Below are 16,878 nucleotides of genomic sequence, written 5' to 3'. Positions count from 1 at the left end.
GGGCCAAGTATATTTCTGGACAGGAAAGGATTCGAAAATGCACATAAGATGCAGAAAAGAGGGAATATAATCACAGGAGATGTGAATGCCCCCTTGGAGGAATAGGTGACCGGCGTTTGGCAGCAGCCGCAAAGCACTCTGGGTATTCTTCACTTCCGGTTCGTAGCTAGCAGCCGACGCAGCCCAAGGACGGCTATGGAAGCGTGTGCGGGTGTTGAAACCCGATCAATCCGGGCCACCTTCCTCTGCTACTGGGTGACTTACGCACTTCTGAACGTCTCAAGTTACTTCTACGGATATGTTAGGTAGTAGTCGGTACACAGAAGCATCGAGAACGGCCACGCAAGCCCAGAGCGAGTGCGGCCGGCGGCAAGCTGCACTCGCACCGCGCTTTCCGGGTCTTCGCATAAAAACTCAGGTTAGATGTTTCGTTTTCCTTTTGAGCCAGCGTTTTTCATTTCGGTTCTGTTTATTTTTGATGGTTACGTTAGATCACATCACGACTGAAATAGGTGCGAATGTAAGCCGTAGGACGCGGCCAGCTGAAATGCCCGATCGGAGGTCTGGTGTACTTTTCTCGTTTTGTTAGAACACCTGAGGCTGGCTAAGAAAATCTTGAAGCAATCAAAAGTTGGAGACAGGGAAAGAAGTCGGTCAGACGGCGTTTCAAACTAAGCTAATATGTTTTCTCGCGCGATCGAAACGCCGCTTCCGTACACAAGTTAGTTTCGATGACATCTGACTTCGTGACAATCCTTGCTTTTCAACACTAAAAATTGGTTTGCTCTGTATGTTTATACAGCCTTGATGGAGATGCGCCTCAACGGGTAATCGGTCTCTTAGCTGTAGATGAGAAATTTCGCCAGTGCAGTACAACCACTAACCTGGGATTTTTAATGCGCATAACGCAGTAGTGATCACACGAACGCGTGCCGGTACGAAACTCATCCAGATCGAAACGGGCGGGGGCGGTGGGGAACCGAACCCAGGAGGTTCCCAGCGCAAGCTTTCGCTCCACGCTCCGAGCTGAGACGCGTTCCTCCCCTTTTTTTTAACAGTTACGCGTTTTTGGTTCTTCAACTAAGTTGTCCCCCGTGAACTACCATACACCCCCCCCCCCCCCCCCTTTTTTTTCTTTTTATGTCGAGAAAGAAAGCATGCATGACCGAGCACCGATTTAGATATGAGCTACGCAAGGTCGTACTACCGCTTTATTATCAGTCAATATGAAGGTGCTGCCCATTTGCTTTTATTTATTTATTTATTTATTTGAAATACTATCGGTCCTACACAGGACCAAGATAGGAGTGGATTTTTTACAACACAAAAAAAATACACACGCTCAAAATGCACAGATTAATAACACGAATTTAACACAATGATGAAATGACAACTCTAGGTACCGCTGTCAGAAATCTCTGAAATAAGGGAACTAAACTCTTCTCGAGTTTCAGCGGTAACAACATGTGCGGGTAGCTTGTTCCATTCTCGCGCTGTTTGTAAGAAGAACAAATACCTAAAACAGTCCTTAGAAAACTTCCGCTCTTCCACATACCGAGCATGCTTGCTGCGGGTTATACGCGACATGCTGTCCTTAATATACTGTTGCTTATTTACTAGAACCAAGTTATTCATTATGTTATAAAAAAGGTTAAGCCGCTTCTGCTTCCTCCGCACCTGAAGGAGGGGTAGATTTGCCCTTTTATAAAGAGGTGACACAGAGTTTAGCCGTCTATAGCTAGAAAAAACAAAACGTAACGCACGCCGTTGAACTTGCTCCAGATTTGATATAAGATATTTAACATGCGGGTCCCAGACTTCACATGCGTATTCTAATAAAGGCCTTATTAGCATCTTGTATGCTGTGAGTTTTGTTTCTGGGGAAGCAAGTTTAAGAGTGCGCCTGATGTACCCTAATCTTTTGTTAGCTTTTCCAATTATATTGCTAACGTGCGGAGTCCAACTTAGGTTTGAGGCCATTGTAAGACCAAGGTATCTAAACTCTGACAATCGGCTTAAGGCTTTTCCTTGCAGCATGTACATATACTCTAACGGCTGTCGTTTATGAGTGATCGTCATACATACTGTCTTGTCTAAGTTTATCGACATTTGCCACTTAACACACCATTCATTGATCTGAGACAAATACTCGTTTAGCATAATTTGATCATTAACGGACGTCACTTCAGTATAAATAATACAATCGTCGGCAAATAATCTGGCTTTTACAGGTGAATCTTGGATAAGGTCATTAACAAAAACCAAAAACAGCAGGGGACCCAGGACAGAACCCTGTGGAACACCCGAGTTCACATCACATTCGTCCGAGCTGACCCCATCAATACTTACAAACTGTCGACGATCATTTAGTAAGGCCTCAGTCCACCGAACAATCTTATTATCTCCCAAGATGGAAATCAATTTAATTAAGAGCTTTCTATGATTAACTTTGTCGAACGCCTTCTTAAAGTCTAAAAATATGATGTCTGTTTGTCCCTTACGATCCGATACTTCTTTATAGTACAGCAAGCTGAGCTGTTCTTTTGTTAATTTATAATATTGTAAGCCACCCATTCACCGCCGCTTCGCGGGAACAGTCTGCGGCGGCTCATTACAGAAAAAGTCAATCCGAGCTGTCGATATAAGAATTGAACGGCCTGGCGATGGCACTGTATGTCGACGAAACGTCATGCCATGAACTGATTGCCTGCGAGATCGCATCTCGCGTTCTCGCGGATGCCTTGTACGACAAGCAGTGCTCACCCCTTCGCGGATTAATCGAGACTTTTTTGGTGGGTGCCAAAAGACTTTTAGAGATCGTTATTTCCGGCGGCCCCTACCTGAAGAGAGAACACGTTCTACTGGTCTGTAACAATATTGGCCGCGCATAAACGGTCACCGACGTTTGTTTGTCACAGATCACTTAGCTCCATCACTCGCTTAATAGCGACGGCCCATTGTTGCTTCCATGCTTTGTTTCACGGGAACTGGAACATCTTATGCCCTCTATGGCTTGCGTTAGAACAACGTACCGCGGAACTGTGAACCATTTTCACAGCGAATACAGCACGGCTACCACGCCTAGAAGGGCTCTCGACGCAGCTGGACGAACCACGACCGGCACCGGACGAACCGGAAGCGTGAAGTCACGTGGTGCCTCGCTTCGGATGACGAAACTTCCGGCTCAAACGCCGGTCACCTATTGGGTGCTAGATATGACAGGAAGGACATTACAGGAGTTACGGAGGCCTTAGATCTGGTACATACGGGAGGGGAAAGTACAACAGAGTGGGTTGCATGGAAATGAACTGAATGAAAAGCTTAGGGAGGGACAAATGAAGGTTAATTACCGGAAGCAAGAAGACAAGGTGACAAAATGGCTCGAAAGGAGTTGAGGAGCCACGCAAACAGAGAAGGAATTAGTATTCTGGCAGGAGTTGGAATTAAAGGAACAAAAAGCTGGTGGGATAAGGAAGCCAAAGCAACCATAAATTGGAGACATCCAGGGAGCATAGACGAGCATAAAAGGGAAATGGAAGGACTTGCAGGAAAAGAAATATTTGCTTTGATAGATTGGAAAAGTAGAGGTGTGTGAATAATCAAAATATTTTGAAACAAATCCAATTGAATAGTAAAGGCTATGAATCGAATTGAATCGAATATTTTCGAATTTGAAAATTTTTTATTTGATGTGAATTGAACAAGGATACTCTATCAAAAACCAACTGCAAATTCTTTTTCAGCAAACGTAATTATAAAAAGATTAACTTTATTATGGCAATAAAAAAATCTCACACATGTGACTGATAAAAAGACAGATAAAGTAATACTAGTAAGGTATGAAGTTACAGAATGTTCTAATTATGAAATGCAAGTTGTTCTACGTGTTCTGGGAGTGGTCTGCTGGTCACAATTCCCCAGACACTGAAAGCAGGCGCTTGCTAGACACACTTGTGGTCGGTATGGCTAGGTACCTTCTTGCAAGTCGAGCCAACAGGGGGTATCTCACACCACCACTTGCAAGGATCCTCTTCCCAGGCCAGGACGTCTTTGTGCAAGTAGATTGCTACCTCTTCTTCAGCTTGTGTCATTGAATGCTGCTTTTGTTTAATGAGGCTGTCAAAGTTTTGCCACAGCACTGACCTGGACGGAACTTCAGGGGCCATTGACGCTGAGGACACTTTTGTATATCCGCGACTAAGCGTATAAAAACTCGCACAAAGTCCAACCCCTGACTGCCGAAGCCCGCTCGCATGGATCAAGTTTCGTTACGGAGAGAAGAACTCGTACGAAGTTCAACGGAATTCCAACCGCCAACCCCCAACGCCCGCTCGCACAGATCAAGTTTCGTTCACTGAGAGGCTACCAGACACACTCAGCCTACAGCGCAGAGTGCACATCGCTGTGCCGTTCCGTTACAGATTAAATAAACACATTTACTCAGTGTATCTGAAATTAGGCCTAACCACTTTCACGATTTCACTGTCCGAAAGTGGACCACAGACAACGGCTTGTTTGTTGACATCAATGCATCTGATAGGCGAATAATGTCTCAGGCTTGGCAATTCCTCGACCCAAGCTTCGTCAAGTGTGCACTACACTCGGTTTCAAGGTTGATCACTTCCGCAACTACTGTATTTACACGATTGTAAGTCGACCCCCCCACGTTGCACATCAGCAAAAAAAAAAACGAAATCTTTATATGCGCATTTTACTGTGAACACGTGACAACGGCAAAGTACTATCTATTTCGAAAGCCGAGCCTCCAACACGCGATCGATGCCTTTTAGCGTGCTTTAGCTGCGCATGCACGCGCGAGGTGCATGAAATGCCCAGGCGTTATCGAAATTGGGAAGTTCACGCTGGAGGCAGGGCAACTGAAGCTGCTCCCTGTCGTTCTCACTTCTTCTGCGACTAGACTACGAATCGTCCGCACTGGTGATGTCAGTCTCGTCATAATCACTGCCACGTTCTCAAAGCACGTCGTAGGAGTCCAACGAAATCTCGCACTTCGCAAATGACAGGATCAACCGCATCTTCCACGCTTGCTCGGCGATCGCGTTGGACGTCACGGGTAGGGACCGATTGCACACACTTTTGTGGCGTATGTTGCAAGCCGGACCTCCAACTCCGAAAGGGATCCCCACCTGTCTAGACTTTGGCCTGAAAGTTGTTTGTCGGCACAGCCCGCGCCATTGCAAACTCCACTGGAGCATCACCCACTCCGACGGGTCGAACTTGCTTCCACCAGCGCACTTGTTGGTTGCTTCTGAATGAAGAATGGCCGTAAACAAGCACCGAAAACCTAAACTGCCCGGATCAACCGTGTCAATACAAAATAAACGTAGTTAGCGCTCCAGCATGATCTCGAGACTCGATCAAACGATGTGCGACCGTGAATTGCGCGAAAAACTGCGAAGAGAAGCCGCGGGTAGAGTTACGGCTGTTCTAGCGGCCTCCGAAGTGGCTCTTACAAGAAGTGCCGCCACCCCCCGGGAGTCGGGCGCACCGTGCGCTGTTCATTGCCGTATATTCGGGTTAATTTGCGAATCGCTATCAATAATACTGGTTCGCGCAAATAAAAAATATAATTAATTTGTAAAATGAGTGCAAAGAATAGTGCAATGCTAGAGGTACAGCCCGCTGAACTCGTAACAAGCCGAGGTGTTCATGATATCGCGATTTTTTCGTTTTTGCCGACGGTGGAATGCTTTGGTTCGATTATAAGTCGACCCCCCCCACTTCAGGTTTTAAGGGTCGACCTACATTCGTGTAAATATGGTACGCACTTGCAGCCATATTATGAAAGTATCTTGGATTGGCATGACTTGGCCTGACCGCTTTGCAGCAAAAGAAAACTGGCTTGGTGGCTTTCTAAATTGACGCAATTCGAGACTCGCGGATCCGAAAATTGCAGGTGCGTTGATTATAGGAGGGAAAAAAAAAGTCAAAATATTGATGGCCGTTGTGGGGTGTGTGTTTATTATGCGAGTGCGCTTATTATGCAAGTAAATATGGTAAATGTTTCCAGCACCAACGTGCTTGTGATGCGGGATTCTGGCGAGCGAAGAGCAGACGATTGTCCCCAGCAAGCGCGCAGGTTGCCAGGGGCAACGGTGGAAGAGTGGCAAGCTGCGCTTTGCTCCTGTGGTGCGGAAAGCCAACTAGGAGCCGCCATTTCCCTCGGAGAGGCCTTGAAGCTTTTGCTCTTTGTGCGTTTGTTTCTCCTCGGAGCAGGCGGCCGACGCGGGAAGGCGATGCAGCGCGCTTCCATCAACACCAAGATGGCGGCGCTCCATGGTGCCGTTCCGGAGATTTGGCATTTCACTACATGCCATTTTTTTGTGAACTCGCCCAAATATTTTGTTACCCCGGGTTGTATAACTGTTTTGTTATGGCACTTCGCAACGGATTTCAGTGGAGAAACTTCGAAAACGCACAAAATGTGACGCATAGAAGTAAAAAAATTTGTGGTGGCTTAGCTCGGTTATGCCGGGATATACGTAGCGTGAGCTTATGCACACAAAATGAAAGGCGCTATCAAGCGGCTCCGGTGCAGCGTCAGACGTGGCTACTGCGCAACGGAGGCGGACAGCTGGGCACGCGGCAGCGCCAGTGCGTCTGCCGCGGCTATGATATCACTCCTCTAGAATGTGCAGGCCGGCGAGGCGCGCGCGGCGGAGGCGTCTCTGGCACGCCAACTGTGTGCTGTGTGACGTCACTGCTCCTCGCGCTTGCGCAGCACGGAGCACGGCTAATTATGCGAGCCACGCGCAACTGCTCAACCTCGGCCAGTGTAGCTCACGCTGCAAAATTAATCTGTTGGTAATTTTTCGTGAGTTGAAATCCGCGTCCCCCTCTTACCCAGCTTTTTTTTCACGAGTAAGAATGAGCAGCGCGTCTTTTAAATTTTTCTGAGTGAAAAATCGGATAAGGTATGTCGACAACTGGGCATAAAATGGATGTGAATTTCTGAAGCCTATGGCACCAAAGAAAAAACACTGCGTCTGGTTTTGTTCGGCCTCCGTGGCGAAAGTTGGGTGGTCCTTCCTGATGGCCCAGTGTTAATTGTGCGCATGGGGGGGCATTCAACCAAGTTAGATGCCCACAAGTGGACATGAAGTTGTTTCATATTTTTTCTGAACGGGAGAGCGTGTGTGAGCACAACATCGTCTTCAAAGACAAGGAGTAAAATCAAAGATATGCTGTTTTTATTTTTACGCGTAAAAGAATCCTAGAATTTCAAAGTGTAATCATAAATTTCTGAGATGTTTTGTTTCAAACCGTCTGCATTGCTAAGAGTTTCGGTCACCTGAACCTTTCTGAATCTCGGTTCAGAAAAGGTTTCCCCTTCACTAACGACAAGTCACCTACTGTTAGTATACTATCGATAGTTTTACGATAGTTGATTGATGTTTTGGCCATAGTCAATTAATCGTTTGGCAATAGTCGATTGATAGTATGACAATAGTCGACTGATAGTTTCGCGATAGTGGACGATGGCTAGTTTGGCTTGCACTATGGATAGAATGGGGGCCTGGGAGAGGGGACTTTCCGGGGCTGTGCCAGAGGAAAGCTTTCTTTGGCAGACCGCACGGTGAAGATCTGGAACCTGCACACGGGCCAGGAGATCCAGAGCTTGCGGGGCCACCCAGACAACGTGGTGGCGGTGCGCTACTGCGAGTACACCCGCCTCACCTTCTCGGTCTCCACCGCCTACATCAAGGTGTGGGACGTGAGGGAGAACCCGGCCAAGTGCGTCCACACCCTCTTGTGAGTGTCTTGTGACATTGGGAGAGATGACAACTGGGATACTCCTAGAATGCAGTAGATGCTTTCGGCCTTTGAACTTAGCCATTGCCAGAAGGCAAGAAATGCGTTGTAGTTACCAGCAAACCAGAGCCTAGTTGAAGAGACGTCTTTGCCCGGCAGCTCATCGGGCAACTGCGAGAATGGACCCGTGGTAGCAGACTCGGCCTCGCGCAGCCTCCAGATTCCACAGAACGAGACACGCATCAACGCCATTGAGTTGAACCAGTACGGCACCCTGCTCTTCTCGGCGGCGTCCAACATCGTCCGCATCTGGGACCTCAGGAGGTGAGTAATGCTTCCCCACGCTGCTCGTGCTGCTAAAATAATATTGCAGAAAACAATAATTGTATTTTTGAGAAAGGTTCTCTTCCCAAGTTCTTTGACAGAAAACAAGCTGTAAGTATTTAAATGTACAAAATTTAAGACTACCATATTTTAGAGCGAAGCTGTTTATGGCTAGGGTTCCGTGGACCTTTTATGTGCAGTGACTAAAATCTCTGCGCTCGTACCACCGCACGTGCCGCACGCGCACGTCATATAAAAGACTCGTAGTAAATAATCAAAATAAAGCTTTGACCAACGTGCATGCAAGATGCCATTTTGCTTTAGAACAGTTACTGCTGCAGACGTCGGCACGTGTGGCACTTGGAACACCATTCCCTGCATCCTCCTTGATGCTTGGGTCATTTACCGATAGCAGTGATGTGATTGCTGCGCCAATTGCTCCAAACTGCGCCAAGGGGCTAACCCTGCTACATCCTCCTACGTTTCGCCAAAATATGGGTCATCTGTGCCAAGCCTGCGCCAAAGGACCAATTTAGGTCGCCTTTCAAAACCAAAACTAAACTGAGTACTGTAATTGAGCAGGCGTGTGTTATGTAGCACAAGCGGCCACCTGACACAAAGTACCATGCATCAATTGACCACCCGGTCTTGCATGGTCTTCCCGGCGTCTTGCGTTTCGTGTTCTCTCTTGTGGGTCTCGTCTCTCGTCTCATTTTTTTATTTTCAGCGATAGACGCGGATGTGTGCAGACGCTCCGACGCTAGCGTGCCGTGTACCAGCCATGCTGTCATGCTGTGAAACGAAACCACGTTTTTGCACGGCAGGAGTTACTTTGTTAGAAGACGCGACGGCCGTGGGAAAACTATATTTGGTCACTGCCTTTCAGTCACCGTGGTCGCGCGACGTCGAATGTTGCCGTCCCCACATCACTGCAGATATGGTACTTTCTAAAATGCAACTGAGTACCACAGCATGTTCATCAACATTCCTGTTCTTGTTTAAATCATACGTTACTACAAAATCCATCTTTAATTCAAAGACTGCTCTGCCAAAGTATTGATTATCTAGATTCCTTTCGGTGGGCCTTCTTTCGAGAGGGACCTCGGTACGTGACAAATCTGCCGTGAAAGAAAGTTGGTGAAGGGAACTGAGCTAAAGCAAAGGAGGCAATGTCTGCACGCTGAATCCGCACAGCGCGCTTGTTGGCCTCGAGTTCAGTCGTTGCACAAAGCGCTCCAAGAACGTTTTGAGGCTGGCTCGCGATTTGTCGCATCGATGCACTCAGGTTCTTTATTTTTTGTGTGTTTAGCTTGTACCTTGTTTGCCGGCCTGGCAAGCACGCGCCACTGGACTGTTTTTGTCGCATGCTTGAAAGTTACATTTTGTGTACAATTTTAGGGATGAGTTAGTGACGGAGCTGAGGGGCATGGTTTCAGTTTCGATCAGACAGCCGTTGTCTGTGCTCGTGCGACGAAGCATGCCCAACAGCAAGCTTGCCGAAGTTGGCCTCACATGCATGCGAACATGATTGCGTGACTGAGGCACCAGCCGGGACGCTTGCGATTCATTGTTTTACGTTTGCTTTCTTTTGACGAAAATCTGGCACGTCTGGAATCAGTAAAACGGTGGCAAGTGGTTTTTCGAAATTGTTCGTCAATGCCTACAGCACTGTACACTTGTGGGATGTCTGATCAGTAAAAAATAGAAGCAGCGAGTTCCGTCACAACACGTCACATCAGAACACAACACAACACAAAGTGCCCTTCGTTTGTCCAGCACTTAAAACAACTATTTTTATTTTCCTAAGAATATCTGCTCCAAAATCCACTTTTGCTGCTCCGAAACACTGTCCTGGCTTCTCCAAAAGCCGCTTTTGCTGCTCCAAAACACTGTTTTGGCTGCTCCAAAGGGCACATTTGCTGCTCCAAAATGCTGTTTTGGTTGCTCCAAAATGTGTGCCAAAATGGCTTAGGCCAATCACATCACTGGGATAAATCTATTCAGTGGATTACTTATCGATATGCGCCATTTTCAAGATGAGTAGACTTTCGGGTAGATACGAAAGGTTTCTCAAAGATTTGCCGCTGTGCGACCCACGTCGGCCATGTCTACGCTAGAACCGCCCTCTCTTGGTCGTCGTTCGAAGCCCTTGGCTGCGTGCCTAGTTGCCTTTCCTTCTGCTCTCCCGGGGTGGCAGTCCCGTCGCGCGTGTCTCCTCGGGGTGGCTCTGTCGTCTGCTAAACAGCTTCGCTGGTGATCCACCTTCCCAGACTGACAATGGCTCATGTTTTTGTTCTTCCCACTTTCCTTTGATTTATTTCAGCCTCCTGGTTAGGTAATGAACAATTAACGAAGCAGTAGCAAGAAATACAAAAATACATCCATGTACCTGATTTAAATCTGTTAGTAGAGCATTTTGAAACTCTGCTGCATCAGTGACGCTAATGATGGAGGACGTGGCAACTGGTCCCATTCAGCAATGGCATGACGGTATGGTTCATTAAATGCCCTAGTTCAGGGGTGGAAGTGCTGCGCCAATTGCGCCATTGTGCGCCAATCCACTTTTGCTGTGCCATCCTGCTCCCAAGTGCACACATTGCGCCAAAACTAGCCAATCAAGTTTTTTTTTTTTTTTTAAAAGGTTATATTTGTTAAGGTATTCCTTTTTATTGGCCACAGTGGGGTTTACCGTGTTGTGTTTGTTTAGGTAATTCTGAAAAAAATAGGGACTTTTAGCAAACCGTTGCCGCGTACCGCACACTACCGGAGACTGAAGCATGCTTTTAAAGGGACTATGAAGACGATTTTAATCAATTTTTTTAAATGGTGTTTTTATGCTTCTTGGGAACATAGCATGCTGCCCAATTTTTTGTAGACATTTGTGACGTGTATTTCTGTGCATACGGAAGAAGTAAAGAAACCGAAATTAAACAATCTCCATTCTCGTTTCTGGGCCTCAGAAAACGGAGGTGACATAGGGAGTGACGTCAAGTGTGAATAGTCGGTATTGGTAGTATTTAGGTGATCGAGACTCTGGTTACCGGGGTGGGTTATAGCAGCGCGGTGGCGCGGTCGTTTCGTCGAATCTGTCAACAAGGGCGGCAATGCCGCTCTCGCGAGCGAGTTGCGAGCTTCCGTTCAGGGACCCAACGCAAACAGAACGGGAGTATGTGTGCGGTGGCCTCCGCCATCACCCGAGGGAGACCGCCCAGCCGGTAACGAGCGGCCCGCATGCCCCCATAGTTGCTCGTTGGCCGTTTCGCGTCCTGCGTAGCAAAAAAAAAAAAAAAAAAAAAAAAACAATTATGCTGCTTTATTTACGGTTTAGTAATCATTTCCGGTCCGATTTACTCTTTTTATGATTATTCAAGCGGAAATTAGAACAGTATTTCTAAAAATTGCGAACCAAAACGTGACCGAGGGCACTTCTCTCGTTTCGACCAATCGCTGACGCGTCTCTTGTAATGTCGCGCTTCTTGGTCCCGCATCAGTCACGTGAGCTCCGCTTCTCCTGGCTTCTCCTGCAACTCTCGGGGTGTCGCCCCAGTTGATCCTGGTAGGATTACTACCGCGACTGTGTAACTGATTTGCGCGGCACACAAGCACCGGTTTTGGCTGAAATTTGGGCAACGTGGCCCGAGACGTTCCTGGGACCCAGTTCAGTCGCCAAAAAGATGTCTGAAATTGCCTTTATTGTCCCTTTAAGTCGGGGGATCGTGGAGGCGAGTTCATAGAGTCTAATCCCCAACCCATCCACTGCCGAGGGAACGTGTTATTGAGTAATGGGGAGCCGCCCCATCCTGCATGAATATACAGTATTATTTTGTCATGTGGTACCTTTCAAGCTCGGGGAGCATTTCCGTTTTCAGCATGTCCAGGTAGGAGGCATCTGCATTAACGGTGCCATCGAAGAAAAAGGGACCCACTATGCCTTCACTCCAAATCCCACCCCACACTGTCACCTTCGGTGAATGGAGATGCCGTTCGTCCACGGCATGAGGGTTATCGCGAGCCCATATCCTGCTGTTCTGGCGGTTCACACGTCCATCAAGGTGAAAGTTTGCTTTGTCACTAAATAAAAGAAATTGCAGATGCCCCGGGTTGCTCTTATTTCGCAACAACTCCGCCTTGCAAAATTCTAAACGTCGGACGTAGTCGCTTTCGTGCAGGGCTTGGACAACTTGCATCCTGTACGGGCGCTAATTATTTTTCCGCAAAATCCGTCGTACGCTTTTTTCCGAAATTCCAAACAACCTGGCTGCTCGTCTTGTCGACAATTGGGGGTCACTCTCGAAGACAACAAGCACCGCTTCAATGAGGTACTCATTTTTTAGCAGGCTCTCAAGTCCACTGACTGGATTCTTCTTTGAAAGTCTTCCCCACTCGCAAAACAATCCGCGCAAGTCAAAATCGTTGGGTGTGAAGGCGGGCGTTTATGAAATGCAGTGCGCAATTTTTGTTGTGCTGTGGCCACCGAGTTCTGCTCCACGTACTACTTCACTGCCTGGGCATTTGCCAAGTATTGCGGCATTGCAGGGCAGTAAATATTTTGATAATAACAGCAGCAGATAGTGCAACAAAAACAATAAATAGGAGCAATCAAGGTGCTCCAGCAGCTCTTGATTCCAAAGTTGAGCTTTCACCGGAAACGGACCCGTCAGCAGATGAGCAGACGACAAAGGAAGACACGCGTTTATTTGTATTAAACGAGGCCGTTTGCCAGTTTCTAATTTTCATGTAAAAGGGCATACTTGTTCATATATTTCGTTAAAATCACTTTTCATCATGATTATCCTGCCCGATGCCAGCCTTTCGTGTGGCGTTTCCCGCGCTTTTGTGATTAGTGCGCCACCTGGGAGCGGCGTCGCGAACCAGATTGCAGACGGTGAACGGGCTGGTATAGGCCATAAGAAATGCACGTCTGCCACTTTTGTTATCTTTCTAATAATTCGCTACTGCCGAGTCGACGTCTGAAAATAAATAGACAAAAAGCTTTGGAATAAACGATGGTCGTGTGCCCAATTTCAGGTATGTACGTTTGAAATTTGATCTTTGCTAGGTGTGCCAATTGTGAAAGCTTTTACGGCCGCACCCTGTAGTAGAGTGCTTTTTCTTCAGCAAAGGCAGGCCAAAAGCGCCCTAGAAAAGGCTATAGACCATGGTTACTTTCGTGCACCCATGACAAGCCATGGGTGTGCACTGGAGGTGTACCCTGCCATGTCATATTGGCACCTACATTCGCACAAAGTGGGTAAATGCGGAAATTTCACCCGTGTTATGAAAGCACCTCCTTATAATGTGTCTGTTTTACAGCAGAGCTGTTAAGGGCTAGGTTCCCCAGGCTCGTGTCAGTCCACACAGAAGTGTCGATGCAACACTGGTTGCTGCCGTCGCTCATATATGGCGGCAACCTTTCCAGCCTCTCCATTCTGGCTTGCCGAGTTGCAGACGGCCATTACTTCGTTCCCAGCATTGTACAGCTTCACTGGTCGGTCTTCTTCACCAGAGTGGAAAGGCTGAAAGTTTTTTTGGAGAAGAAAGTGCATTCATTATGCGAGTAAATACGGTATATACTTCCTTCAGCCCTTCTTGGTAGGCTCCAGTTTTCAAAGACACAGTGAACAATCGAAATTGAACGAAATAGAGTCGCGCAAGCACTGTGAACAGAAAAGGAGTGGGCCAGAGAAGCGAGTAGCCAGAGACGAGCATGACGCCTACTCCAAAGATTCACCGCTAGCACCATCCCCTTATTCAAAAGACTTTACTTGGTTGCAGGGAGCTGCATCGGCTGCGAGCGTAGATCTGTGTGCCGGGACACTACCGCAGCATGGGTCGCTACTTGGGCTTTGCACAGCCTTAGAAATGTGGTCAGCATGTAGCAACAAACCTGGAGGCATTCTAAACCTCCCACCTTAAAGGGGCCCGCCAACAATTTTTTGACCGGTTTGAAGTTCGCGCTGAAACGGAGCTCCATGAAAGCAGGAACACCGAGGAAAAAAAAATATTACAGAAATTCGCAATATTTTGTGAGTTATTAGAAAACTAAATATTGCAGAAAACAACTTTAAATAAGCAAAACATTGCTCTTCATGACGTAAAATGAAACAGTTTAGCGATTGGAGCAAAGCGGTTGGCCAATGGGAGCAAAGCGTCGGCCCGGGCGATTGGAGCAAAGCGTCGGCCCGGTCGGCCATTAGGCCTAGCTGCAACCATCGTAGCTTTGGGATTGGGTTGCCATCATCGATGAATTTACCGGGCTTATCGGATTTTGAGTGCGGAGCTGGGCGTCGCGCCGTGCGAGGACACTCCACGCAAGCGCCGCGTCTCTGCCTCAGTCCGCTTCGACTGCCGCGGAAGACTCGCCTCCCGCTACTCCGCCACCGGAGCCACCTCGGCGAGTAGGAGCTACAAACTGGTGAGCGGTCCCGTTGGGCAAAAGCTGGGTCCCGTCGCCGCACTTCACTCGAACAGTGAAAAGTCTGTCACAGCACTAAAAGAAAATAAGGGTTCCCCTGGCTCCTCTTACTGCTTTTAGTTGACCGGGACCGGGGGCACACAAGTGAAAATATGATGCGCATTGTCTGCACGGATCACTTGTCGTCTGCTCGCGATGGTACGTCGCGGACGCCGCTGGGAGGCGCGCATGAGCGACAAGGCGTTGTTTTCGCCCTTTTTGAACTTTACTTTGCAACTTTATTAGCTCTATGAAAATGACTTGTTAGAGAAATAATGACGGTTAACGTGTGATATACTTTATTTCGCTTCAAAATTCCTGGGACGGCTCTCGCCAATCACGAAACCCGGAGAATGTGACGTATAGTGAAAGGGAACTTCGTTATGCGCGCGCATTCGGCACCTCGCGGCGCCACCGTCGGAGGAGGTGTTTTCGAGTTGTCAAATTAAAATATGATGCGCTAATATTTTCAAACTCTTTCGTTGTCCACTGGGTTTCCGGGACCACTAGCGTGTAGAAACCGCAAAAAAAAGTCGACGCTCAAATACTGTATGAGGGCCCCTTTAATGCGATGGGAGGTGGGGACGAAAAATGAACTTTTTTAATCCTAGAGATACCAGAATGAAAATTTTAGGGCATGTTCATAACACTAACATAAGACTAACTGCAAAGTTTCATGAGGCTGTGATAATCCATTCTCAAGTTATGAGTTTATCAACATGGGTTATATGTGTCCCTTTCCCTGTCCTGGAGAATCTGCAAAAGGCAGTGGCAGTCTGAAATTTGTCATGGTGACTGCTGGATAGGTACCCCAGGGCATAACAGAGCCCTTTTTCTGAATTTCTTTGCAGACAAATTTTAGCGCAGCGTTGAAGTGGAAGTTTTCAGTCTAACACATATTCATAATTTTTTTTATTTATTTATAAAACATTTTTAGTTAAACTTTTGAAAAAAAAAAGAAAACAAGATTGTCATGCCCTCACAAAGTTATTTAGGAACAAAATACAAAAGACAGCATGCAGATCGGATAACCAGAGGCCAGATTCACGAAGAGCTTCTTAGTTTACGACAACTTAGCTAAGAAGTTCGTAAGTTAAGAACATCGTAAGAAGAGGAGAAATCGGTATTCACGAACGCGTTCTTAAGTGAGAGGAGGAAAGCGACGTTGTCGTACGGAAAAACTAAAACTTACCGGTGCTGTTGCTATGGCGACGGCGTCTTCGGCAGCACGAACAACCAATCGGAGAGCTCGGCATTTGTTCGGAGCCGTTCGGAGCACGTGGATTTTTCATAACAAACACAGGCGGCCTTTCTGCCGCCGCTGGTCTGGGGTTCGTATCCGTGCAGTGACATGTAGACGCTAACACGATTTAAACTCGCCGGAATGCCGAGGCCGGGATGCGTAACCACCCCCATTGACTGCTACGAACTCGATCGCTACCAAGTCAACACAACTATCATCGTTGGTAAAAGACGGCCCGCAGTCGTTTGCAGAGCGACGTAGATGGGAACAAATTGCCGCGGCGTTTTTTGCGGCCTCGGAGATGCAGGAGCGAGCCAACGTTAAAAAAAGATACGTTTGAACTATGACGGTGTAAGCAAGAGCCACGTAAATGCCTGTTCACACTACGGAACGGACGCGCGCGTTTGATCGAAGTGCTGGATTTGCGCTGTTGGACCGCGAATCGATAAGCGCTTCGGGACTGATCCTTTACAATTGCAACTCGATGCTGACGTGACACCCGGCGAAGAAAGGTTGGACCGGCATTGCGACCCACAGACTTACAGCGATCGACAGCGAGGTGCAGTCGTGTCAGAATAAAATGGAATACTAATAACAAAGTGTACGTACCATATGTTGCGAAGGTAATCCATACGGCGTTTATTTGAGCTTGATATCGCACAAAACAGAGATAGAATCGATAAGAGCCCCTTTTCGACGACAGCGTTCGTCACCGTTGCCTCAAAAAACAAGGAGATAACAAGAGGAAGAGATTGACCTCTTAATCTAGAATTGAGGTCAGCGATCAAACTATAATACGGGAAAGGTTCACAAGGGTCGCGCGGGCATATTCCATTCAGCACGCCAGCCGGTCGTGGGCAGACGGTCTTCGCCAAGGACCGTCAGATCATCGCTGTGCCGAGTCGGAGTGCCTGCTAGGCCTATCTGCCGATCGGTCGGGGTCCGTGCTCGTGACCCTTGGAGTTTTACCCGGGTGTCTGTGGATCCAGCGTTCTTGTTCGTTCGTCGTGGTCTGTTTCAAGTACTTTTTACTTGTTTCTTGATGCTTGAAGTCGGGACGCGTGAGAAGTGCACGTAGAAAAAT

At 47.5% G+C, this 16,878-nt stretch overlaps 1 protein-coding gene across 4 annotated transcripts in view; it reads left to right on the top strand.

The window, feature by feature from the left end:
* Positions 1-16,878, top strand: part of LOC8037389 (kinesin-like protein KIF21A) — a 265,745-nt gene that overhangs the window by 203,475 nt on the left and 45,392 nt on the right. For all 4 annotated transcript variants that reach the window (XM_040212128.3, XM_040212131.3, XM_040212130.3 and 1 more), the window contains 2 exons: positions 7,590-7,773; positions 7,933-8,097. In XM_040212128.3, the coding sequence (XP_040068062.1) occupies positions 7,590-7,773; positions 7,933-8,097 (349 nt within the window). The remainder of the gene's footprint in view (positions 1-7,589; positions 7,774-7,932; positions 8,098-16,878) is intronic.

Source organism: Ixodes scapularis, unplaced genomic scaffold (genome assembly GCF_016920785.2).
Source record: "Ixodes scapularis isolate PalLabHiFi unplaced genomic scaffold, ASM1692078v2 PGA_scaffold12__126_contigs__length_90152505, whole genome shotgun sequence".
In the NCBI taxonomy this organism is placed as follows: Eukaryota; Metazoa; Arthropoda; class Arachnida; order Ixodida; family Ixodidae; genus Ixodes; species Ixodes scapularis.
This window is presented reverse-complemented; position numbering and strand designations above follow the sequence as displayed.